Source organism: Salvia miltiorrhiza, chromosome 4, assembly GCF_028751815.1.
Source record: "Salvia miltiorrhiza cultivar Shanhuang (shh) chromosome 4, IMPLAD_Smil_shh, whole genome shotgun sequence".
Classification (NCBI taxonomy): Eukaryota; Viridiplantae; Streptophyta; class Magnoliopsida; order Lamiales; family Lamiaceae; genus Salvia; species Salvia miltiorrhiza.
In genome coordinates, this window is record NC_080390.1 from 54,564,990 (window position 1) to 54,588,632 (window position 23,643).

Here is a 23,643-nt window from a genome sequence, read left to right on the forward strand (position 1 = left end):
TTATCATAAAATAAGTTTTAAAATTTTAAATTATCATTTAAGATATTATTTTTCGCAATTTAAACCTCAATGAACTGGATCTTTAATTCAACATTCATACTCCATTAAATATCATTAATCGAAGTTGATAATCTTTAGAAAATCAAAATAGAAAAAAGAGAAAAGTTTTAATATTTTTATAAATAAATAATTAACCAAATCAACAAAAATTGTTCCATCATTATTGCATTAACAAAACATTTCCAAACATCCTTTTTCAATGTGAGATTTATAATTTTCTTCTTAATATGGATTGTAATATTAGAGTTGCCTCATTTTTATAAAAGTGACATGGTATCCCTAACAAATTTATAAACCTTTGAATTACCCTTTTCTCCATCATATCAATGAGTTATCTCAACAACAACAAAAAAATTATTTTTGTCAGAGCTATTCCAATATTGGCATTTTTACAGTCTCGTATTTCATTTCATCAATACATACGAACAAATGTATCGGGAGGTAGCAGCTTCAGGCGAGACGAATTCTGACGACGATGGGGCCCCTAATCAAGTCTGACGCCCCGCATCTTACACACGAGGTTAGCTGTGGGAAGATCTAGCTGATTACCTGAATCCGATTTGACGAGATCCTTGAGCTGATCCCTTGGTGTTGAGAAGCATGTGTGAAATGTGGCAAGAACAGGGGGCGTGGGCATCGATAGAGCTGACAGCACGTTGCTCAAGTACTCGATATCCACGGATAGCTGCTGCGCTCCGCGATCTGTTATCTTCTGGATCCCGCGCAACTGCTCTATATAAAGAGCAGCAGCTCCCTCACCAACCTACAGATTCATATCACTCGATGAGGCAATCGGGTTTAACATTCAAGTACAAAGTGGATAAGTAAGTGAGCATAGTTACCTTGAACATCCATTCGGTTGCAAAAAATTGTGCCTCCTCAGCATTGGCGTCGCTGTTGGAAATACCCTCAGCAAGGGGCTCCAATTGTTGGGGTAGAGTGAGAAGGTACTCACCGACATTGTTCACGTAAGACTGAGGGTAGGCGCTAAAGCTTGGAACGGGGAAAGCGCTCGGCTCTTCAACAGAAGACCATATCGGTAGATGAGACAGATCATTGAAGTGTTGTCTCACTTTTAGTATGAGTACGTCGTAGACTAGCTCGTTGACTGCCTCTGAAAATGCTGCTACTCTTTGAGAAGCCAGTGGAAGGGCGTGGAATCGGGGATCTTTTGACTGCAAGAACCAAGGGAAACTCGTTATAGACTCATGAGTCCAGGATTTTGACTGCAAGAAGCACATATGCTATGTCGCGTGTGATTTTTGTAACTGCTTTCTTTAAGATTAAGGGAATGATGACAAGTACCTGCTCTAAGAGGCTAAATAATTTCCGAGCCTTTTCGGGGACATCAACAAGCCGGAGAGCTGCAACATCCAAGGAAGCTTTTCCTGCTGTTGAAGATCCCCCAGTTCCATCATTATCATCCAAATGTGATTGGTTCTGGTCAAGATTTGAACCATACATGGAAAAAGACAGATTAGTGCTCAGTCGAGTAAGCGTGGACTTCAAGGAAGCTTCAAAAACTGAAATTCGGCTTGTCAGGCCATCTGCAACGGTGAGAATCTGTAAAGCACCCTGAACAAAAGACCATTCCTCCTCATTGGAACTAAAATCAACTTTACGCGCATGCGAAGCTGCATCTTTCCTGTCTGAACCAGTTTCCTTCTTTCCTACAACGTTATCCACAGCTACATCCACTCCACACACTGCTCTTAATGCTTTCAGATTTCCCTGAAGGATCGTGATGTATTGCAATGTTACATCGTCTAGGGCTAGGATTAGTTCATCTAACTCAGAACCACCAGTAAAGTTAATGCATCTTTCTGTGGCAGCTTCAAGAAGTAGAATGACTAGTGGGATGGACTCTTCCATTCTTCTCACTGTTTCACTGAGTTCAACTCCCTGGACACCAATAATGCGAGTACTAACTCCCCTAAGATCAAGACCAGCAATCCCCCCGGACAGCACACCACGCTCCATTTGCCCATATCTACATGATGAATTACATATAAAGTTATGGAAAAACTGCCAAATAAATCATGAACTATGATCCATTTTACAATTTAAACACCATTTTAACAAGACGCAACATCTTCCACACTCCAAAGTCCCTACAGTAAAAATTCAATAGATTCAGGAATCTCTATTGAGAAAGCTTCCGACATAATTTTCATCCTCATCTATGAAATTTTCGTCTTTACTCAAAACATCTACCCAGTCAAACCAAGGAACAGAGGTGTGGAAAAACAGTTCTAGTACTACCCAATCAGAAATGTATGAAGAATGCACAGTCAATTATACCAAGCAAGAATAATTGCAATCAAAACAAAATGGGACTACCTTTGTTTGAAAGTTTCATATGGCAAGTACACCGCCTTCAGTGTATCCAATAACACATGCTGATTTGAATCTGAAAATAAATGTTGGATATTCCTGGCAAAACTCCCAGTCAAATTATGTAGTTCTATCAGAGCCTCTAAATGTTTTGTATGAATTTTGACACCTTTGGGTAAATCACCAGATAAGATGTCTAATACACCTGAAAGAGAGGGGCAAGAAGAAATCAATATGGGATTAAACTTTTTACTAAAATATTCAGCTCAATTCTCAAATCAATAGCCAAGAGGATCAACTCGGAACTTATCAGATCAACCATGAAGAGTACTTTCAAATGCAGTTAACTAGAGACTTTGCTGACTGAATACCAAATCAACGAGGAAGCCAAGCTACATTCTTCCACCAAAGTAAACAACTTTTACAGCAGATACAGTTTCACAAATTCACACATATTAATAGTCTTAAAATCAACTTTATGATGCCACACCATACTTAGACGAGGAAACAAACCAATTTAGTCTCTACACCAGTTAAAATGAGCAGTAACTTCATCAACAAGAGCTTATGATCCTAGCTATTCACCTTTTTGAATCATAATAAACTAAAGCTTTGTTTACTTCATTGAGGTGAAAGTAAAAAAGAAAGAAGGGGTGGGCCAAACTTTTTTCAGTTCTGGGGAGTGTACTACTAACTAAAAGGAAAAATATTCCAGATATTTCCTCCCCTTAAATCAAAGAATTGTTTATGAATGTCACAAGAGATAAGATCTTTGTTTACTTTGGTACATCAAGGAGTTGGCCCATTTTTTCACAAAGAAAGTTAAGATGCAAAACAACATATGGAGCCTAAGATAACTGTAATGTTAAATCCAGAGACAGAAACTGAATACAACAAAAGAAGATTGAGTATAACCTTTTGCCAATGCTTTAGTCTCAGGAACAACATTTCCAGTAGCTAGATTAACGCGAGATACAAAACTTGTACAGATGGATGCCATTGTCTCAGTCAACAATTTAGGAACAAGAGTTTTGTAATCTTCAGGGAATGCAAGAATGCACCTGTAGGGAATGAGCACTTCATAAATCATATGATTCATATCTAGTGACTATATCAGAGTTTAAATAAGTTCTGAATTCATCTTAAAATATCTAAAACTAAGCAGTATACATCTACAAAACATGCCTCGTGATACTCTACTACTAACTTAAGAGGAAGACCAAACTGTACTACTTCAGTCAAACATAATATTACACTCCAAGATGACTCTAGCAAGAGCTAAATAATGCGATAAGAACCAATACGCGAATTTAAACAAGTTATACCACTTCCACTCTTGCTCAAGATAAAGTAGCAACTCGTCATAGAAACTTGGCAACCATCGTGCGAAAGATAGTGTTGGCTCATTTAATTGTGAATCCATACTACGTGAGAACTGTTCCACTTCATTCTTCTCATTTGCAAGTTTACTGGACTGTTGCCTTAAGTCAAAATCTTCCCATAGCTTCTTTATGGGTCTGAGGTGGACTTTCGAGTAGCAATTCTCTAACGACTTAAATCTCCCAATTCTAATGAGGATTCCCCGCATTTCTTGAGCGACATTAGCCTACGAAAGAAAGATAAAGGAAATTAAGTTCCCTGTCAAGTAGAAAAGACAACAACTAGAACAATATCCAAGACTAAAGAACTATTCACCTTAGAAGTAAACTACAATTATGTAGGCTACCTTTTTATTGTTCAATGCATCTGTGAGACGAGGCTGAACCATTGAGTCCAGTCTATCTTCCAAAACTTCAAGTTGTTTCCTTATATTAGCAAATTCAGCAACCTAATCATCTCAAATTCATGAGTGATGCTCTTCCACAGATTCTCAGAAACAAACTAAAAATATTGCAAGGGTTAGGAATAGAATACCTCCCCAACAGCAGTAAGACAATGTCTCATGTTAGCCAACGTTTCTGCAGCACGTGAGAGATCGCCACTGGCAAACACATCCTCCACAGTCGAGCTTAGTTGCGTTAATCCAGCAGCATCCTGTTCAACAACAGAAACAATTTCCACTGGCCAATGAGAAACAAACGACCAACAGCTGAGCGAGTTCTGAATTAGGAATTTAAATCATAACTAGACCTGCAATGTCTCATATGCAGCTTCCATCCGCCGCTTGACTGTATCAATTTTAGCAAGGGCAGTAATTGACTCTGCAGAGGATCCCTCAGCCTACATAACAAGATAAAATTGACACAAAAATGTCACACTAAGTAACTGCTTCTGAGCATATAGCAAACAATTCCAATCATAACATTAAGTACTCTGATTGCTAAGCATGCACCAGGCTCCTGTTAAACATTCTAAATCAGTAAACAAACTACTCGGATTTGCGAATTCACACTAAACTGGCACCTTCAAATTACTCAACTTCTCTGATTTTCACCAATTTCGATGTGTAACTAGTTCCAAACTTCTTATTTTAGCCTACATTAACTTAGTAACTTTTCCATTTCAGTGAAATTCAAATCCGCATTCATCGAATACATACATTCATATGTAATTCTGAATTTCAAGCTAGCCGGATAGAAATATTTTTTCCAGCGACATTATTGTGATGAAAGACAGCAATCAGAGCACCTTCTTGAGCGAGATCAGTATGCTGGCGACGGATGAGCGGAGGGAGAGCGCGTCGTCACGGAGGCGGAGGACGTCGCGGGAGGCGCGGGGGACGCGGAGGAGCGCAGCGGAGCTCTGCTCCTCGAGAGAGGCGGCGATCTCCTCGGACACCATCTGCAGCTTCATCTCCAGATCGACGAGATGCTTCTCGACGGGATCCTGCGGGTGCCGCTGCTGAACGGCGCCGTTGATCCATTTTTTAGGGTCGAATTTCTCCTCCGAGAAGGAGCTGAGATCCACCATCATCTTGCCGGTTTGCTGTTTTTCTCGTACGGATCAAATCGTTTGGAGAATTTGAGCTCCACCGGCTCCAGCCAAGATTGTTCCTGAAATCGCATTTACGCCTAAAGCGCGGCACCTAAACGCGACACATTGTATATCTAAGTTTTTTAATTTGAAGAATATTGCAAATGAGTTATGTGTCATTGGTTTATGGTCCTAATTTTAAAATTATTTATAAAAAATAAGCTAACTTTAATGAATATGAAAAAATAACTCAAACTTTGGGCTCGAACTTTAAAAAATGCCAAAAAAAAAAACCATATGCTTAAAATTATATGAAAATTATAAAAATAATATGAACTAACACTATCGAGCTCAAAATATGACGTGAAAGGTCCGTATTTGATATGGAAATATTTTAATTAAATTCACTAAGAGCTATGGAGTTTATCAAAAAACGCATAAATTTTTAATTACTTAGAATTCGATTCAAATTAAAATTTTAGCCACATTTAGTTATATGTAGAATTTCGAAGTTAACTACGTGGCAATTTAGAAATTAGAACTCGTTTGAAATTGTATGTCAAAAAAGATTTGTTCCACATGACTGAACTAATCATTTTATTGTTTCCGCGTAGAATTAAGGGCGGCTTGAATTTTAATTAGAAGTTCATGTGTTTTATGATAATTAAATATTGATTACAAATCTAAATTATATAATATTTATATGCAATTAATCCATTAAACAAACAAGGAAAAAAAAAAGTTTAGATGGCTTCCCTTGTGCCGACTTTAGCTTGTTTCATGGGCTTAGGGCCTTGGGCCGAAAGTTGTATCTATATACTATGAAAATAAAAGTAGTAAATTTGTACATCCAATCCAACATATATATACATTCTTCACTCATAGCCCTATTTCCAATTATGTTGCATTTTGTTTTTACTTATCTAGTAATATGAATAAATTTATATGATTCCACACTCTATAAATTAGCTTATTACCAAACGAAATACTACAAGGAAAAAGAATATGTCATGGAATAATATATAGAATAATGCCACTTTAAAAATACCATTTCATTTTCAACAATTCATTCCTTCACTTTCCAATCTTCATTTTTTTTCTTCTCAAGAATGGACTATCTCTGAACTTAGTTGTGTGGTTAGAAAAATTTCCTCAATAGTTTCTGAAATTATTTAATGAAATGCTTCTGATAATTGAAAGTTACGTTTTTAAATTCGAAATTTCATTGAATAAATACTATTTTATTTTAAAATTATATTTTGCATTTATTATATTTTATTTCTATTTAATATTTATGTTTATTTATTACTATATTTTATTTCTATCTAATTATCTCTACCGGTACACGTGAGTTTATGTAAATACACAAATATCTAGTCTTTTTTATTATTATTTTTTTTTTCTGTGAGGCCCACAAATATCTAGTTTTTTCTCTTTGTAGGGTCCACAAATATCTGCAGTTGACATAGTAGTAAACTGGTAATTTCCCTTTTACACAACTATCTCATAGAGCAAAAAATATACTAGTATAATATAAAAATGGTTTAATTGGGCAGCCAATGAAAAGGGAGATGCACGTTATGTAGGGTGTAAATGAATCCATGTGATAGCAAGTGTACGGCTACCTGAATCTCATCAAATCAAATTATTAATAGAAGAAAACTCGAGGCTTTTGATGAACCCGTACGGCCGAAAATACGGATTAGATCACCGGCTCATCCGGTGACGGGTATTTTGTCTGCCACGCGCTTGCGCTCACGCTCCTCCCTTTTTATATTCTCCTTTCAAAGCTAACATGCCATAACAATTGGATGCACCCGCGGTCGGTGATTCTCCGATTAAATTTTATATATATATTTTTTAAATAATATACACGAATTTTAATAAAAATAATTAATATATTGTAAGTAGAAAATATCTCACTTATAAATTAATGTTGGTAATAATAATAATTAATTATGTTGTGAGTCAATAAAATAGTTGACCATGTGATAACAAAATTTCAAAAATGAAAATTGATTAATTTTTGTGGACGTCACAAAATAATAAAAATTGATTATTTTTTGTGGACGGAGAGAGTATTAGCTAAGCGTTTAAGTATGTAATCGAATTATTATTGGTTATTGATACTTTCCACGTTCAAAAAATATGCGCAATTTATCCTTTTGATACGTATTTAATTTTTATTTTTAGGTATCAATTACTCATAAAATAGGACCTCTTCTCTATCACGTACATTTACCTAATATTTCTTTAATTTGTGTCACAAAAAATGTCGCATGTTTTAGGGGACAGAGGGAGTAGTTAATTATAAATTAATGCATGGATTTGTCTTTCTTTTTTGTTAACTATAACCTGATCTTTAAGCATTGTAATAATATGACTACTATCCTTTTAATTTGTTGCAAATCAACACCTTATTCTATTTTATTTTTGTAATTCAAAAGGTAGTTTATTGATCATAATAATGGAAAAAATCGAAGTGGTGCGGCTGCAATTTGGCGATGCTAGGCTTGCTAGCTCTAGCGAAGTATGTTACGTACTTTTTCGAAAACTAATATAATTGGGGGGTGTTTTTTTTTTTTTTTGAGGGAACGAGAGGAGACTTTATTGATCACATGAACATGGGATAAGGAGATGACCCCCCACAAACGACGGAGGTTCATTCCAAACACGATGTGAATACAACTCTCTCGCAGCTTTCGCTAAACAATGAGCGATCGCATTCCTTTCTCTCCTAACATGCTGAAGTCGAAAACCCGGAAGAGACGTCAACTCACGGCGGCAGAAGTCCGCTAAGGCTCCACTCTCCAGAATATTTCTACCTCCCAAGTTGATCATATCACAAGCTTTCCTACAATCAATTTCAATCCACCCGCGATCGTATCCTAGACCCTTGATCCAAGATAAAGCTTCCTTTATGCCCATCAACTCACCTTCTTCGACGCTAAACATCCCCATCATCTTCATCGATTTCCAGCAACAAAACCACCACCACTATCTCGAATACTCATGCCAAAACCCATAGCATTCTGGTCTTCAAAGAAGGCAGCGTCAACGTTGTAAAGAAAGGAGCCCGTGGGGAGAGTGTGCCACATAATTGGGGGGGTGTTAATTATGCAATAAACTCAGAAGTTATTATATTATTGCAATATTTTAAGGATACTAGTACGTCCTCCCGTGCGATGCACGGATCATCGCATGGACCATGATATAATTTTTTCATATTTTACAGTATTATATAAAAATATAAAAATATCATTATTTTATGAGTTAAATTAATTGATAACAAAAATATAATTTACATCAATCAAATTGTTCAATAGAATGAAATTATAAATCATAAAATTTATTGATTTTGAGATATTTCATTTTATATAACATTCATATCGGAATTACAAAATTATACAAATGGACTTCATCAAATTTTCCATTTTCCATTAGTTAAACACGGAAAATGCATGTCACATTAAAAAAAAAAAAAAAAAACATTTCCAAAATTGCTATTATTCCATGCACCTACTGTTTCTTAAGTTGATTTCACAGCAAATATTTTTATCTAAATATTAAGGAAGTATAAAAACATTCATTCTCAAGTTGAAACATAAATAATCTACATGACAATGTAATAAACGTTACATCTATTTATTCTTACAAAAGGGATATCATCAAGATTATTTTAAAATATAAACATGAGTATGAAGATCGCAATGTTAGATTATATCGAAAAATTAGCATGAAGATACAAATGACTAAAAATCAAAGGGAATAAATTCTTGCCTAAGGAAAAATACGATACATAAATATCTAAATCACAATCATAAACCTAAAGCTTCTACGGTAATAACTCTGAAATCTGAGATGTATGAAACTCTATTTTTTCGTGTTGTTGTGGTGGTGTAGGCGGCGGCTCCTCCCCTTGCCATGTCCAAATAATATCCTTCAACGACGACCTTATCTCCTCCTTCACTCCCTTATGATACTCCAATGTATCTATGTTCGCCTTCTTCATCTTGACCAGATGAAAATCCGGTGCAACCTCAAAGATCTATGCATCGATGGACAACACCCATTTACTCCCTTCCCTCGTTCCATCGAATTTCTAATGCTCTCCATCCTTCTTCGACACCCAATTTGGATACATTTCTCCACTGTTTTTAAAGCTATTATAGAAAAGAGAAGTTAAATCCTAAATCCACCATAAAGATAGAAAGCACCAGAGCAATAAATCCTAAATCCACCATCTATTAAATGAAATAATCAGGCTGCGCAAAGCCACACTTTCATCTACATTTAGCAGCAAATTATTGCTATGTTGCGCAATTTGCATATACATTTTGTCCTCATGGTTACAGTATCATGAATACCATATTAAAGTAGCAATCAATTTAACTGTGCAAGCAGTCGGAAAACCAATCATTACCAAATTTTGGGAGAAGAAGCAATACAGGATTTATGGTTTCAGGGACAATACACCAGATATCACCATGAAGCAAAATATATTTTCTATAAGTAAACCCTCAAGACCTCACCCATGCTCCTAGAATGCAAATAGCAACCATATATGAGTGTGAATATTTAAAGCATGTCAAATTAAATCACCATCAGGAGAAATAGTGTTGTTCACACATGATAAGTAAAAGTACAGTTACAGTTTTGCAACTTCACATTGAATGAAAAAAAATAACTTACCTTCACCACAACTTCTTCCATGTAAAGACTGCCAGCTGCTAATGGAGGAACGCATGCCTTCATCATTGAAGATCCTACACCAACCTTACGGTCTGTGGACGAATCATAAATTGAGACACGACAAGTAACCGGAGTTGTTCCATCCGGAAATTCCAGCGGGAGCTCAGCTGTTAAAGATGAAGCAAAGGAGCACTAAGCTCGACGCAATGAGAATTCTTTTTACATAAAAATAGGATATTAATAACAATAACCTTCCCGGTCATGACAGCACTGTGCATACTGTGAGGGAATTGGAAATGCAAAGGATAATCCCTGCAAAATGCAGTCATCAAAGACCGCCTCCTCATATAATTGCAGAAGAAATAGTTTAGAAATAGTAATATATATTAAGCAACCGTACTGGGTAAAATAGAGTGTACATGCCCCGGTCTTTGTCATAAACTCCAGGATATGTTGGCCCGAAAAAAGCATACACGGCCACAAAAGTAGCTAGCGTAGAAGCTCCTGTGTAAGTGAAAACATGCATCAGATGTGCAATTACAGACGAAATAAAACTTCAAAATCGGAAGCATACAAACTTACCCAATCAATGAAGTGGCATACCGCATTTGGAGCCGCTTGATGTCAAAGATTTCAATAAGACGCAGGCGCTGGAATAGAAGAAAGGCAGAAATAAAGATAAGCTACATAGGACATTAGCAGACATACTTTTCAAGCAAACATTTTATTTCCATACTTTCTTTAACAGCACAAATACTATTTCTCACTTATAAAATTTCATAGATCATATTTAGAGACATATTTTTTCCACCAATGATAAAATGAAATCCAGAGGCAAAAATTGAGAAACAGACCAGAGTTCAAGTTATGAAGATTGTTAGGCTCCTTGCTGAATTGCACACTCATGGTTCCATTCCCGAACTACTTTACCAGAAACGAATTGGTCTTCCTGCAATCTCCCATATCAGCTGCCCAGGAACCATCGCCATTTTTTAGAAAGAAAATTGATCCAGGCTGATAATCAATAAGAACAAAAAATTTCTTTTTGATGATCCAGGAGGAGATAGGGGTGAGGAAAAGGTTTATCAAGTTTTGATGATTTCTTTTTTGTAATTAGGTTTCTGCAGAATTGTCATTTGGTCGAGGTTTCTGCAGAAAATGGAGTAGAGATAAAAAATTGTATATGGAGACGGGATATCAGTTAAAACAGATAAAATAGTGGGAGAGAGAAAATATTATAGGTTTTCGTGGGATAATAAAAGGTAATGGATGAATACAAACTGCCGTTAATATTTAAGAAGATTCTGTTAGAAAAATGACGGTAAATTGGATGCTGTTAAACTGATTCTTTATATAATATATAGATGTTAGCGATAAATTTACAAAATGAGTAAGTGAAAATTCATGCATTAATTAGTAATTATTTTTTTAAACTTTATATTTAATTATTGATTTTGGTGAATTGTATCTCAAATTACGATCGTTGAGAAATTTCAAGTATCTAAACGCTAAATATGATCGTTGAGAAATTTCAGGTATCTCATGAAAAAAATCACGTTTTGTTCTATTAATTCTCTTTTTTCATTTCTCTTGTTACATCATACGTGAGTATGATTTTATTTTTTTAAAAATATTTTCTTATTCCAAATTTATTGCCATCCAAACTAGCACTTTCAATTTTGTTAGGGAGAAAAAAATATTATATTAAATCTCGGAAAATATTACTAAACAATATTTGTAAGCTAAATTAACAATAAAGAAACTTTCATCTTGCTAAAAGTGGATGTATATCTTAGAGCATCCACAGTCGCAAGCTAGCATCTCCGGCTTCTAGGTGGGCCCCTCCATTTGAGCCACCGAGACTTGCAGTAGATTGAATTTCACTTCACAATCTTGCTTGCGTCATGTCTTCGGCAATGTTTACACTCACCTCTTTCTCCTCTCTTCCACACCCAGCTCACGGAAAAGCACTGCGGTGCGCCCCTCCCCCCTCGGTAGCAGTGTGGGGGTCGCACGCGCTCGCTCGACGAGCCCCACTTGTAAGTGCTCTCAGAGCCAAAGATCTAGCACGCCGACAAAAAGTTAAAACTATGAAATGCCCACACTTCTAATAGTTCAAATTCAAAATAAAAAAGTAGTACCATACCACTAAAAAAAACTAAATCTCAATTCATAAATCCGTCTATAAAAAATAGTTTTAGAATGAGACAACACACATTTTAATAAAAATAATTGAATATATTGTGAGTGAACGTTATGACCCACCTAAAAAAACAATACTGCTAATTATAATTAATTGTATTGTGAGTGGAGAAATGAGTTTATCGTATGACAATTTTTTTTAAAAATAATAAGATATTAATTTTTATGAACGTTCCAAAATAACAAAAAGAAACTATTTTTTGTGGATAGGGGAGTTATACTCCCTCCGTCCCAGCTAAATTTATCAAAAAAAAAAAAAAATTGGTACAAAATTTAAGAAACTAATATTTTAATTATATTTAGTAATAAAATGAATAAATAATTAAATATTTTCTTTACTTATATTTATTTAATATAAAAATATTAATCAATTTAATTAGAATGATCCAAAAAAATAAACGGGGACACAGACAATATAATTAATCACGGACAAAAGTAATCATGCAGCGATAATAGCATTGACAAAAACACCGCCCCCATTCGCGTGTGGCGCACGCTCCACTCCCGCGACGACCGAAGGCTGGGTGCACAGAAAAGTCAAAAACCGGTTTTAACGGTTACAACATGGCGTTCCCGTCGTGACAGAGTAGGAAAAAGCGATAAACAAGAGAGAGCCAAACAGTCCCTTACCAATTTTCTCCTTTTTTTCTTTCTAATCTCTTTTGTACATATCTCAACTCTCTCATGCTTTTTGTCTCCCACTACTTCGCATCTCAACAATAATATCACCAGCAAAAATAGGAATTCAAGTAAGCCCCATTTCAGTTTTGACCCAATTCACCTCTCACCTCAGATATTTCCCTCAAACCAGCTCATGGAGCTCACCACCAGACTTCTCTACTCTCATTTTCCTGCGCTTGCTCTGTTGCTATGCACTTCCGTCGTGTTTGCTGGCGATATAGTTCACCAAGATGATATTGCTCCGAAGAAGCCTGGTTGCGACAACAATTTCGTGCTGGTAATTAATACTCTCTCTCTCTCTCTAGCATTACTTTCTATAAAGTATTTGAACTTTTTCAAAGATAAAATTGGAGAAGGGAGTATTTGATTGCTAGCTTTTGATTTCTTGGAGGTTGTTTCTGGGGAGGGCTTTTATTATTGTTTGTGTTTGTTTATTAAAGGTCTGATACATTATAGATTTTGTTTACTGATTAATTGTATATATTTTTTATATTAATATTCTTATAGCCTATACTTGTGATGTTTGAATCTTGTGAGGAAAGCTAAATATTAGGGATAATGTGATTTTTTTTTTAAAATTAGTTTATGCTTAAGCTGATAGCTTTCTTATGAATTGTTAATATTTTTGAGATCGTGGATCCTATGCATAGTAGGAATTTAAATGATAGAAAGTAGAGTTTTCAACTTGTAGAAGTTAAAAAGACTTGAAATTAATTTTCCCCTTTCAGACGCCAGCTAAAAGAAAGATTTCTCTATATAGCTTCCCCACTCTATGTGTAGATTAGAAAGTACCAAATGTCATATTAATAATATATTAAGAGTTAGTTTTGGTGAATATGATCAACTGAAGTTACATTCATTACTGTTCAACAGGTTAAAGTACCTATTTGGTTAGATGGTGTTGAGGTATCACAATTCGTTGGTATTGGTGCTCGATTTGGTCCGACATTGGAATCAAAGGAGAAGCGAGCCAACCAGATTATAGTGACTCTTGCCGACCCTCCTGATTGTTGTAGTAAACCAAAGAACAAGGTATTTCTTCTCAGATACATTTGCAACTGCTGTGACTAGTTTTTTTTTTTTTTTTCCCTGTGGTATTCTTCTTAAAGCTGTCATTTATATCTTGGCTTATTAATCTGTTTTGCTATTCCATAGCTGACAGGCGAGGCTATCTTGGTGCACCGGGGGAACTGCAGTTTTGTTACCAAAGCAAATGTTGCAGAAGCCGCTGGTGCTTCAGCTCTATTGATCATAAACAACCAGACAGGTCTCTTCTCTGTTAGCATAGCACAGTTTTTTCATAGGAAATCATGATAGTGTTATAGTTTTCTTGTTACCTGAACACCGTTCACAATTTCGACTAAATGGATTCGCTTCATAGCACATATACTTTTTTTTAGAAATGCGCATGGTTCTTTAAGTAGTGTTTTCTGGTTTTTTAATGTAAAATATTGTAATATCCGTAGCTCTACCCATATGCCGTTCCCAGTATCCAATTAAAAGTTTTATAGGACTGATCCATGGATCATTACTATCATGGTCACAACTAAACTTAATTCAGTTTAGTTGTTGCTATTACGCTGCTGATACTTCACGGTTCCCTCCTGATGGTGCTAATCTATTGTCCAGAACTCTTCAAGATGGTGTGTGAGAAAAATGAGACTGATGTAGATGTTGGCATTCCTGTAGTCATGCTTCCGCAAGATGCTGGTGGAAGCTTGAAAGAAAGCATGAGAAACAGTTCGCACGGTAAGCTTTGGCCTCCAAGGTTTTCATCATTAGAAGAGCACAAGTCATATATACTTCTAACAGTTTTTTGTATGCCGCCAAGATGTTCCTAAGACTATGTTTTATTTGCTATTTGGTTAACTTTACTATGAATTAGTAGTGTTTTGCTTATATTATTGGTGAATTATGAATTTATAATGTATATAAAATATATTTTTTTAAAAAAAACTAAAACGTATTTTTGACGTATCGTATCATGTTTTTTGGAAAAATGACGTATTTACGTCCCCGTACCGTATCGTATCCGTATTACGTATTCGTCCCCATGCTTCTTAGGTTCCTAGTAATGCTTGTATACATAGTTTATATAGTTGTATGTTCTCTGTCCATATCAGTTTGTCTATTTGCAAACAATTCACGAGCTTGCTGTTATTTTTTTCAGTTTCCATTCAGATTTACTCGCCGAAACGCCCGTTGGTTGATGTTGCTGAAGTGTTTTTATGGCTCATGGCTGTTGGTACTGTCTTATGTTCATCTTATTGGTCTGCGTGGAGTGCTAGAGAAGCAGCCATCGAGCAGGACAAGCTCTTAAAGGTAGTGGATGGCGACGTTCAATATATTCTTCTGATTCTTATGTTAATATTTGAAGAAAGATAGGGTTCCACGTGCAGTTCTGATGTTTAATGCTTACCTAGCAGGATGGTTTTGATGAACACCTAACCAGCGATACTCACCATTCAAATGGTCTAATCGAGATCAACACAGCCTCGGCAATTTTCTTTGTCGTGTTTGCCTCCTGTTTCTTGGTTATGCTCTACAAATTGATGTCTTATTGGTTCATTGAAATACTCGTGGTCGTGTTTTGCATAGGAGGTGTAGAGGTATGATATTATTTCTGCCATTCAAATTCTTGTGGGGTTTCATGCAAATGAAAAGATTTTGCATTCCGCATTCTACTTGCTCAAACTATGCACACCTGTACAGTTTAGATTCTCTGAAGCGACTTACAAAGGCTTGTTGATATTTTTGTGTTTTTATGTGAATCTCATTCTACTTCCATTTACTGAAAATTTTCTTGGGGTATATTATATTGCACTGTCTCACCTTTGATTGATTAATTTATGAGAATGTGGACTGCTACGTCTGACTTTAACTGAACACCGATTCCGTTTGTTTTGTACTACAGGGGTTGCAAACTTGTCTAGTGGCGATTTTAGCCTGGTATGTGCTATTTGTTCTTTAACTTATGCTTATATATGTGTGGTGTATGCATGGATGGATGCGTGTGTGTCTAATGATTAAGTTTGGGTGTGTATTTGCTTGTGGAGCACAGAGGAGCTGCAGTGTTGTTTGCTCGATAAGTTTGCAATCCTATGTTCTCATAGCATTGACTTACATTACTGAAATATAGTTTCAGATGGTTTGAACATGCTGCAGAGTCGTTTGTTAAAGTACCTGTTCTGGGATCTGTATCATATCTGACACTCGCTGTTTCTCCAATTTGCATAGCATTTTCTGTTTTATGGGCAGTGTACCGCAGTGCCTCTATCGCTTGGATTGGCCAAGATATACTTGTAAGAATGATTTTTCTGTCTGTCAGTATTGTTTGTTTTCTTAAAATGAGATCCTTCTTCCAACAGCTCCTTTGCTTCGAAGCAACAAAAAACAGTTTTGGGCATAAGATTACTGAATTGATCTTCATAAATGATAGTAATTGAGGAAATAGCTCTAAAAGTTTCACTAGCTTAAGTAAAACTTTCTATGCTTAGTAGTTGTGTTAAACATAAATGCTAAACAAATAAGAAAATAAGACAGTAAACATAAATTGTTTACAGGTGTGCAAATTTGCTCGTAAATGCCACATTTAGAAAATAAGACAGCTCCAAAATATGCGTGTTGTCAAATATCCTCATAAGCCGCCTTTTTCTGTTTTGCCTTGAGAAATCAATCTGCAGTAGAACTTCATGCTATAGGCATCGAACTAGTTTTCACTCCCCATTCCATTTTCTAGAGGATAAGTATCAATATGTGTGTTGTATCCATCCGTGGAATGCTATCATTTCATGATGCAACTTTTTGACAAGAAGATGAAAATTTATCCGTGTTGTTTCTTTATGTAGACTGTGTACGCTGTATACTAAATTGTTTGGCTCATCTTGAATTCTATCACTGTGACAGGGAATCGCTTTGATAATAACTGTTCTCCAGATAGTACGCATTCCAAATCTCAAGGTGCTTATTGAGACTCATGTTATACTAGATAATGTGTTTTTCTTAGATACAATCACCAAGCGTTGTTGGAAGTGCCTGCCTCCATCTCTTTTATACAAGAAACAGCCAAAAAGGCGATTTATATTGCTTTGATAGTTGTTTGTGACGGGATGTTTTTATGCCAAAATACTTCTCAAATGACTTGTATCAAACAAAAAATGCTGTTCGGGCTGAAATATCATTCTGTTGCATAAAAATAGTTTATCTGGATACATGTGTTGCTTGAATTTATTTGACTTGATCTCAGTCCTTCCTTGGATTACTCAGGTTGGAACAGTTTTACTGAGCTGTTCGTTCTTGTACGACATATTTTGGGTCTTTTTGTCCAAACGGTGGTTCCATAAGAGTGTGATGATAGTGGTGAGCAATTGTTTGAATCTTGAAATGAAGCAGGATATAAAGTTTTGTCGGTTTTAATAGAATCTTGCTGCTTTATAACTGCGTTCTGGGTTCTTTCTTGTAGGTAGCTCGTGGTGATGGAAGTGGAGAAGATGGTATCCCAATGCTGCTCAAAATCCCTCGAATGTTTGATCCGTGGGGTGGATATAGTATAATCGGATTTGGTGATATTATCATACCGGGACTACTAGTAACTTTTTCCCTAAGGTTTGGCCAACCATCTTTAAAGCTCATTCCTATCTCTAATCCTGTAACGCCCCCGGCCTATGGTGAGGGCCCGTGATGCTATTCGCTTTGCAAGAAACTACCTGGTTAACCCCCAAGTTGCTTGAATAGTTCTAAACTACTTGGAACAGTTTAACATTCACTACCTACTTGATATGGGGCATTATAAATCGATAATCCAAATTTTCTTTTTAGACCTCACATTTTCTCCTCTATAACATGGGTTAGTACCTCACCCAACCTTCGGGTTTTTTCACTTCAAGAAAGACCTCACAAACCTCCTCATACGACACCTCATTCTCGACTCTCGTATTGCAGACTCCTTTCAAGCTCCTATTGAATGTAGTATCTTGGAAGTCAGTCCTCATTGAGATTTGTGATCTGCTGCAAAATGTATGCATGATGCAAAAACTTTACCTTTTAACCATGTGGCATTGATTCTTGTGTACTTGCAGGTATGATTGGCTGTCTAAGAAAAGCCTCAAAGCTGGATACTTCCTTTGGGCAATGCTGGCTTATGGTTTAGGTAAGTGACCATTCTTACATGAATGAGTGATTTGTAGAGAGAGAGAGAGAGTAATATGGAACTCATAGTTTCCGAGGTGTTTACTGTTGAAAAAATTCTGGCAACAGGTCTTCTAGTTACTTATGTGGCTCTGAATCTGATGGATGGACATGGCCAGCCAGCTTTACTGTACATTGTCCCTTCGACTCTAGGTTAAAACTCGAACCTTTCGTTCCACTCTCGTGTTCTAATCCATCAGCACATCTCACACGCGATGATTTTGTGTGTTCAGGGACTCTGATAACCTTGGCTAACAAGAGAGGAGATCTAAAACATCTGTGGACAGTAGGGGAGCCTTACAGACCGTGCCCCCACGTTCGGCTCGAACGGGACGAACAATGACGACTCTCAACATTATTAACACGATTCTTGGCGATTTCAGCTACATCTCAGAATGTACCACTCTTACTGCATGCTCTCTGTGAGATTAGGTTTCCTCTTGTTTAGGCTCTAGTGTACCATTAGTGTAAGAATAGGTATAAAATGCTTTTTGTTTCTTACTTTCTGATATGTACTCTTAAACTTTAATCAAAATAAAACTCATATTTCATTTTCACGCTTTTGATATACATGATGCTCACACAAGTTGTTTGAAATTTACAAAGTTATCATTTCTACCCATTTTGCAGCAATCTAAGTTAAATCAAAAAAATAAAAATAAAAAAAATTGACAAGTCAAAATAAGTATAATTATTGTCATTTGTACACTCTCGGAGCCGAATACCAACTAATTCCCAAACCCCATCTGCTGTAAGTTTGTAACAACTTTCCCAGCAGTGTCATCTCTCCCAAAAAGGAAAGAAAAAAAAGGAACAAGAGACGATCCACGACGAGATTCTTCTAGTTTCATGATCTACTATTCCTACTTTCCTAGGCACCTCCAAAGTGTAATAAACAGAAAAGGGAGATTACAAGATTGGTTTGGCTTGTGTTCTCATCTATACTAATATTACTTCCCTTGCTGTCAGATCATCAAAATTGAATATCTAAATGTCGAAAAAATTTACCAATGACGACGACTTTTGAGTGTTGGTGCAAGCCAGCTCACGCCCACGAAAATCACCATTTCCTTCTCGGCAATAAACATTTTGAAGTTCATTGCTTTGCATGATCGGGGATCATTTCTGGCGCTGATCTACACCTGCGCAGGGAGGGTGGGGGGGGAGCAACAAAGTAATTATTTTGTGCGAAAACTTTGGACAAATTATACCTAAAATTATATCACTTGTCAAGATACAACACAAAAATGGACTAAAGATAACAGTTGTACATTCTTCACTAAAGCCAATCACAAGACATTGCACCAAAATCGAATAAAAGGAGTTAATAATCAATGTTTGATTCTTGTACAGCATGTTGAATCAGTTATTATGAATCAAAGCAAATGGAAGATTAAGGGTCATACTAAATTGTCAAATTCTGAGAAGTGAATTAGTAGGATTGATAAAAATCCCAAGAATCTATTTACAACAAAAAAAAGAAAAAAAGGAAGACTTACTCGTGAACACCCTCAAAGAACAATTTCCATTAGGCAACTGCAACGGTCTTCTCTGACTCAGAAACAGAATATCTTGGATTCTATCAGGCCAATCTGGGTTTAAACGTCTGGCAAAGTCTTCCACTTCCCTATCAATCAGACAAGTACAGAGACAGAACATTATAATCCTTTGAACAGGTGATCTACCTAAGAGAAAATTGCTCGGCAAACTAATATCAAAATAGTTTATATACATATATTCAATAATGAACAAAATAACATGGCAAAGTGACATTGATGAACATTGCAACCAACGTGATTCCAAGTTAAGGGACAAAACTCTGTCTATGAATGAGGCTAGTCAGGTAGCATCAATGTCACCTATCAATTTCTTCCTTCAAGGCAGGATCAATATCATCATCTAAATCGCAACAATCAAACTCGTCTTCTACAGGTGCAATTCTGTCATCACCAATATCAAGCAACTTTGTGGCATTACAAATATTGTGCAGAAGACTGTCATGACATGTTGGATTGCTACAGTCAGAAACAACCTCATCTGTTTCCTGCAGCATTATAAGATTTATAATCTGTAAGCCCATATGAGATCAGTAATTCAGTGAGGCCAAGAATATATTACAGAAATGCATTCTTTACCTTATTTTTATGGACACCGTTTCTTACAGAAGTACCGATACAGTTTGAAGGAGCAGTCTTGTGATTATCTTTTCTTTTACGATTCTTTTTTTTGTGTTTAGAAGATGCACTCCCCTTGGAATCTGCAAACTATCCATGTATCAAATGTTCCTCAAATGATAAAATAAGGAGAGGAGGTAGATAGAGGTCTCAGAAAATGAATTAAACTAAATACATTGAGCCCAATATGTTGGGGCATTATTATTTCCAATTCAATGACACTGATAGAATATATCAAAGATAACTCATCATCCAGGAAAAACTTATCAAAAGTTTTATACAACTATAAACTTTAAGCACCTATTTCAACATTCACTGAGACAAACAAGTTGGGAATAATGAAATATAACAACCAAAATATACCTTCATTGTCTCCATTAATAAATGACATGAGATCATCCACCGAACGGTCATCTGCTTGATCCTCTTCGACTTCAATTTTCTATAGAATCCATTGAAAGGTAAAGTCCAAGTCTTAACTAGGTCATACCACATAATATAGTGGTAAACATTTTCAAGCAGTTCACTCAATATTGTATAGATAGCCAATGAGTCCTAACTAGCACACACCAGAAACTTTTACAGTGGGCCGTAACCATTTTCAAGCTGCTATAGAATTCAAACATTATTGGGCACCACAAATCAGTACAGGAAACAATTTCCAGGATCACCTTTAGTTTCTCCCTTTCTTTTAATTCTTTCCTCTTTCTAGCATATAATCTATTCAAAAGCCGAATCCTCGGATCATCCATGGTATTTTTTATAGGCTCCAACTTCTCTTCCTGTTTCAGCAACATAAACACAGTAATACTAGAAAGCAAAAAAAAAAAAGTGGGCTATGTAAGAATTGCAGGACTTCTTGCAACGAAAGAAGACCTCTGTAAGATCATCAGGCAGATGAAATATCTCTCGTATCTCTTCTGGAGATTTTCCTTCAATCACCCGTGCAAGTGACCGACTAGTAAGATCAACAAGGGGCTTAAGTTGCAGGCTATCCGCAGCAGATGTCAATTCACAAAGTCTTTTTGTACCCAATCGTACGAACTTTTCATCAAAGGACTTCCTCTCCTGCATAAGAGTGTACGAAAGATCATGTATCATCCACCAAATTACTCAGATTTGAATGCCTAATAATAGACTTCTTTCCAAGTTATAAAAGTCAAAAGCAGTGAACAATCTCATTAGAATTCAAACTCCAGCAATCATTAATAACCTTGTTAGAGCGCCCTGGTACTTGATGAAACCGGCAGTAGTCAAGAATTAGGCTTAACATAGGAGGATTGACTCGTGGAGGAAGGGAGATAGGATAATTCTTAGAAGATCCCATGCCTGAATGTATTTCATGACATATGAATGGACAAAACATGGCAATTTCTTGCTCAACTTGCTGTATTGAATCATCAGAAGTTTGAAGCCACACATAAGCCTTCAGAATCTAACAATGACAGCAGCACGTCAATATGAGAACAAGCAATATTTGACAAAAAATGGAACATCAACCCATAAATTGGACTCAATAATGGCTTGAGTAAGTGCACATCTAAAAAGGCAAGTATCTTTCTTTATGATTATAAAAATGGAAAACATGCATCACGAGATGATTTTGAAGTCAAGAAGTAGTAATGCAGAGCATACCTCAGGCTTTATAATTTCACTATCAGCTTCTATCATTGTACTGAAGTTTGAGAAAAGTAGGGAGCCTGAGAAAGCAGTTTCACAAGTATTTATCTGCAATGAAAAATGTAAGTCAGAACAACTTCTGCAACTGTCCCAATATAAAAGAAGGAATTACACAGTAACCCAGTACTCATATGGCCACGATACCATGGAATAAATTTACCAATTGTAGCACAATCAAAATGTTGTGCCTAACATGAGCTTAGGTTCTTGGCTATTTATTAATACAACAATTCTGATCACAGTATGTCTAATATAAACAGGTAAACGCCCAATAATCATAACTCAAAACCACTTTTTTAAGAAGAATAAATCAAAACAACTCAACAAGAAGTTTGGTGGTTATAATTTTGCCCATACAAGCACTAAAATCTTCTTTCTCCAAAAAAAAAAACAACTCCGCAGGAACTCATGTATCTGTTGAACGGATGCTTAATTCTTCTCTCTTCCCAACAATCAGCGCAAAGGCCCTCTGCTGTCAGCAGACGGTCCAGAAGAAGTCACCTATTAGCATTTTCTACATTGTCGGGAACAAACTATATGATCCAATTCACTTATTTAAGGAAGGCCGAGTCAAAGAAAACGTAAAATAATATTTCCTTTTCATAAAGTTGATAGTGTATTGTGTATCAAAAGCTCTAAATAAACACCATAAAGGGACATATCTAAAAGTAGGGAGCAACTCAGTCCCCACTTTCAGAATCCAGATTAATCCCAACCCTTGGGATTTTGTATTCCAACTTACAAGCCGAAAAAAATGATGCTCCAAAGTCCAAACCAGGCAAAGCATAGTGGAAAATATGTTCGTATTCCCCAAATCCTGTCTCTCTCTAACAACAAAAAATTTCCACCACATTTCCTCGCAACATTTCTTAAGATGACTAATATTACATACTGAAGCATGAATTCCCAATAACCGTAAAGCTTCAAACCACACAGCAGTAACATACCATAAGAGTATCAATTCCAACTACTAATCATTCAACATAAATGAAAAACACCCGAAACCAACTTTAAATCAAGAAATACAGATCTCGAAAAGCCCTAATCCCCAATCACAGCTCAAAACCCGTCCACTCAACTCATCAATCAAAACAATTTCCTAGCAAAATCAACGCAGTAATAAACTGAAGAAACAACAAAACTTGAAATCACATCACCCTAAACAGCAAATAAACTCAACATTACAAAAAAACCACCTACGCCGTCAAGTATTATCAAGCTTAACAAACAATTAGACGGAGCAAGACACGAACTTTACTCTTGCTGCAGAAAGGGGAAGAATAAGATTTTGCACCTGGAAAAAACAATCCCCGCTGAACGGAGCTTTGAATATGAAAATGGCGGTTGTCGGAAAAAGCTGTAAAATGGATAAATATGATGAGAGAGAGAGAGAGAGAGAGAAAGAGAGAGAGAGAGAGAGAGAATAAATATATACGAATTAAAAGAAATTAGAAAAAGAATTAGGTTTTTAAAATATGAACGGTCTCGCACATACACGTGTCGGATTCACGGCGGGTTAGGTACCTGATTCATTTTCATTTTGGGCTGACCCGGATCGGCCCATATCTATCAGCCCTAAAACTTTTGGGCCAAACACGGCCCAAAATCGGGCTGGCCTGTTGGGCCGATCTTACATATTTGTTACGCCCAGCAATATTTTTTTAGTTCTAGCTTTTAAAATGTTAAATGAGATTATATATTGATATAGAGTTTCTTAAAA

General features: G+C 36.2%; 4 protein-coding genes and 1 long non-coding RNA gene across 10 annotated transcripts; 1 reads left to right on the forward strand and 4 right to left on the reverse strand.

Moving 5' to 3' along the window:
- Nucleotides 1-340: 340 nt before the first annotated feature.
- On the reverse strand, nt 341-5,485 carry LOC131020646 (conserved oligomeric Golgi complex subunit 7). Its single transcript, XM_057949592.1, has 10 exons — nt 5,023-5,485; nt 4,525-4,614; nt 4,309-4,428; nt 4,121-4,222; nt 3,720-4,000; nt 3,310-3,455; nt 2,401-2,599; nt 1,366-2,050; nt 903-1,235; nt 341-823 (listed from the first exon to the last, which is right to left on the reverse strand). The coding sequence occupies exons 1-10, from the start codon at nt 5,305-5,307 to the stop codon at nt 545-547; spliced, it is 2,520 nt and encodes an 839-aa protein (XP_057805575.1). The 5' UTR covers nt 5,308-5,485; the 3' UTR covers nt 341-544.
- Nucleotides 5,486-9,061: 3,576 nt separating this feature from the next.
- On the reverse strand, nt 9,062-11,028 carry LOC131020748 (PHAF1 protein At3g51130-like). Its single transcript, XM_057949764.1, has 6 exons — nt 10,854-11,028; nt 10,582-10,649; nt 10,400-10,503; nt 10,251-10,311; nt 10,000-10,166; nt 9,062-9,470 (listed from the first exon to the last, which is right to left on the reverse strand). Exons 3-6 carry the CDS (start codon nt 10,418-10,420, stop codon nt 9,465-9,467), a joined length of 255 nt encoding a protein of 84 aa, XP_057805747.1. The 5' UTR covers nt 10,421-10,503; nt 10,582-10,649; nt 10,854-11,028; the 3' UTR covers nt 9,062-9,464.
- Nucleotides 11,029-11,684: 656 nt separating this feature from the next.
- On the reverse strand, nt 11,685-12,971 carry LOC131020756 (uncharacterized). Its single transcript, XR_009100757.1, has 2 exons — nt 12,832-12,971; nt 11,685-12,062 (listed from the first exon to the last, which is right to left on the reverse strand). It is a non-coding gene; the product is annotated as an uncharacterized LOC131020756 (long non-coding RNA).
- A 44-nt stretch (nt 12,972-13,015) lies between these two features.
- On the forward strand, nt 13,016-18,626 carry LOC131020662 (signal peptide peptidase-like 2). 2 transcript variants are annotated; one of them, XM_057949631.1, is made up of 14 exons: nt 13,016-13,159; nt 13,756-13,914; nt 14,038-14,149; nt 14,512-14,631; nt 15,053-15,204; nt 15,309-15,491; nt 15,797-15,831; nt 16,022-16,184; nt 16,789-16,842; nt 17,149-17,241; nt 17,345-17,487; nt 17,961-18,031; nt 18,139-18,222; nt 18,303-18,626. In XM_057949631.1, the coding sequence occupies exons 1-14, from the start codon at nt 13,016-13,018 to the stop codon at nt 18,410-18,412; spliced, it is 1,623 nt and encodes a 540-aa protein (XP_057805614.1). In that variant the 3' UTR covers nt 18,413-18,626. The 2 variants fall into 2 exon arrangements, with proteins under 2 accessions (XP_057805614.1, XP_057805615.1); XM_057949632.1 differs by lacking the exons at nt 13,016-13,159; nt 13,756-13,914; nt 14,038-14,149 and adding an exon at nt 14,156-14,409 and having other exon boundaries at nt 14,457-14,631.
- A 111-nt stretch (nt 18,627-18,737) lies between these two features.
- LOC131020686 (SKP1-like protein 21) lies at nt 18,738-23,357 on the reverse strand. Of its 5 annotated transcripts, none has more exons than XM_057949668.1 (10): nt 23,218-23,357; nt 21,879-21,971; nt 21,457-21,678; nt 21,120-21,311; nt 20,915-21,025; nt 20,607-20,685; nt 20,205-20,326; nt 19,929-20,113; nt 19,569-19,696; nt 18,738-19,211 (listed from the first exon to the last, which is right to left on the reverse strand). In XM_057949668.1, exons 2-10 carry the CDS (start codon nt 21,912-21,914, stop codon nt 19,189-19,191), a joined length of 1,098 nt encoding a protein of 365 aa, XP_057805651.1. In that variant the 5' UTR covers nt 21,915-21,971; nt 23,218-23,357; the 3' UTR covers nt 18,738-19,188. The 5 variants fall into 5 exon arrangements, with proteins under 5 accessions (XP_057805651.1, XP_057805652.1, XP_057805653.1 ...); XM_057949669.1 differs by having other exon boundaries at nt 23,177-23,310; XM_057949670.1 differs by having other exon boundaries at nt 23,124-23,250.
- Between the last annotated feature and the right edge of the window lie 286 nt (nt 23,358-23,643).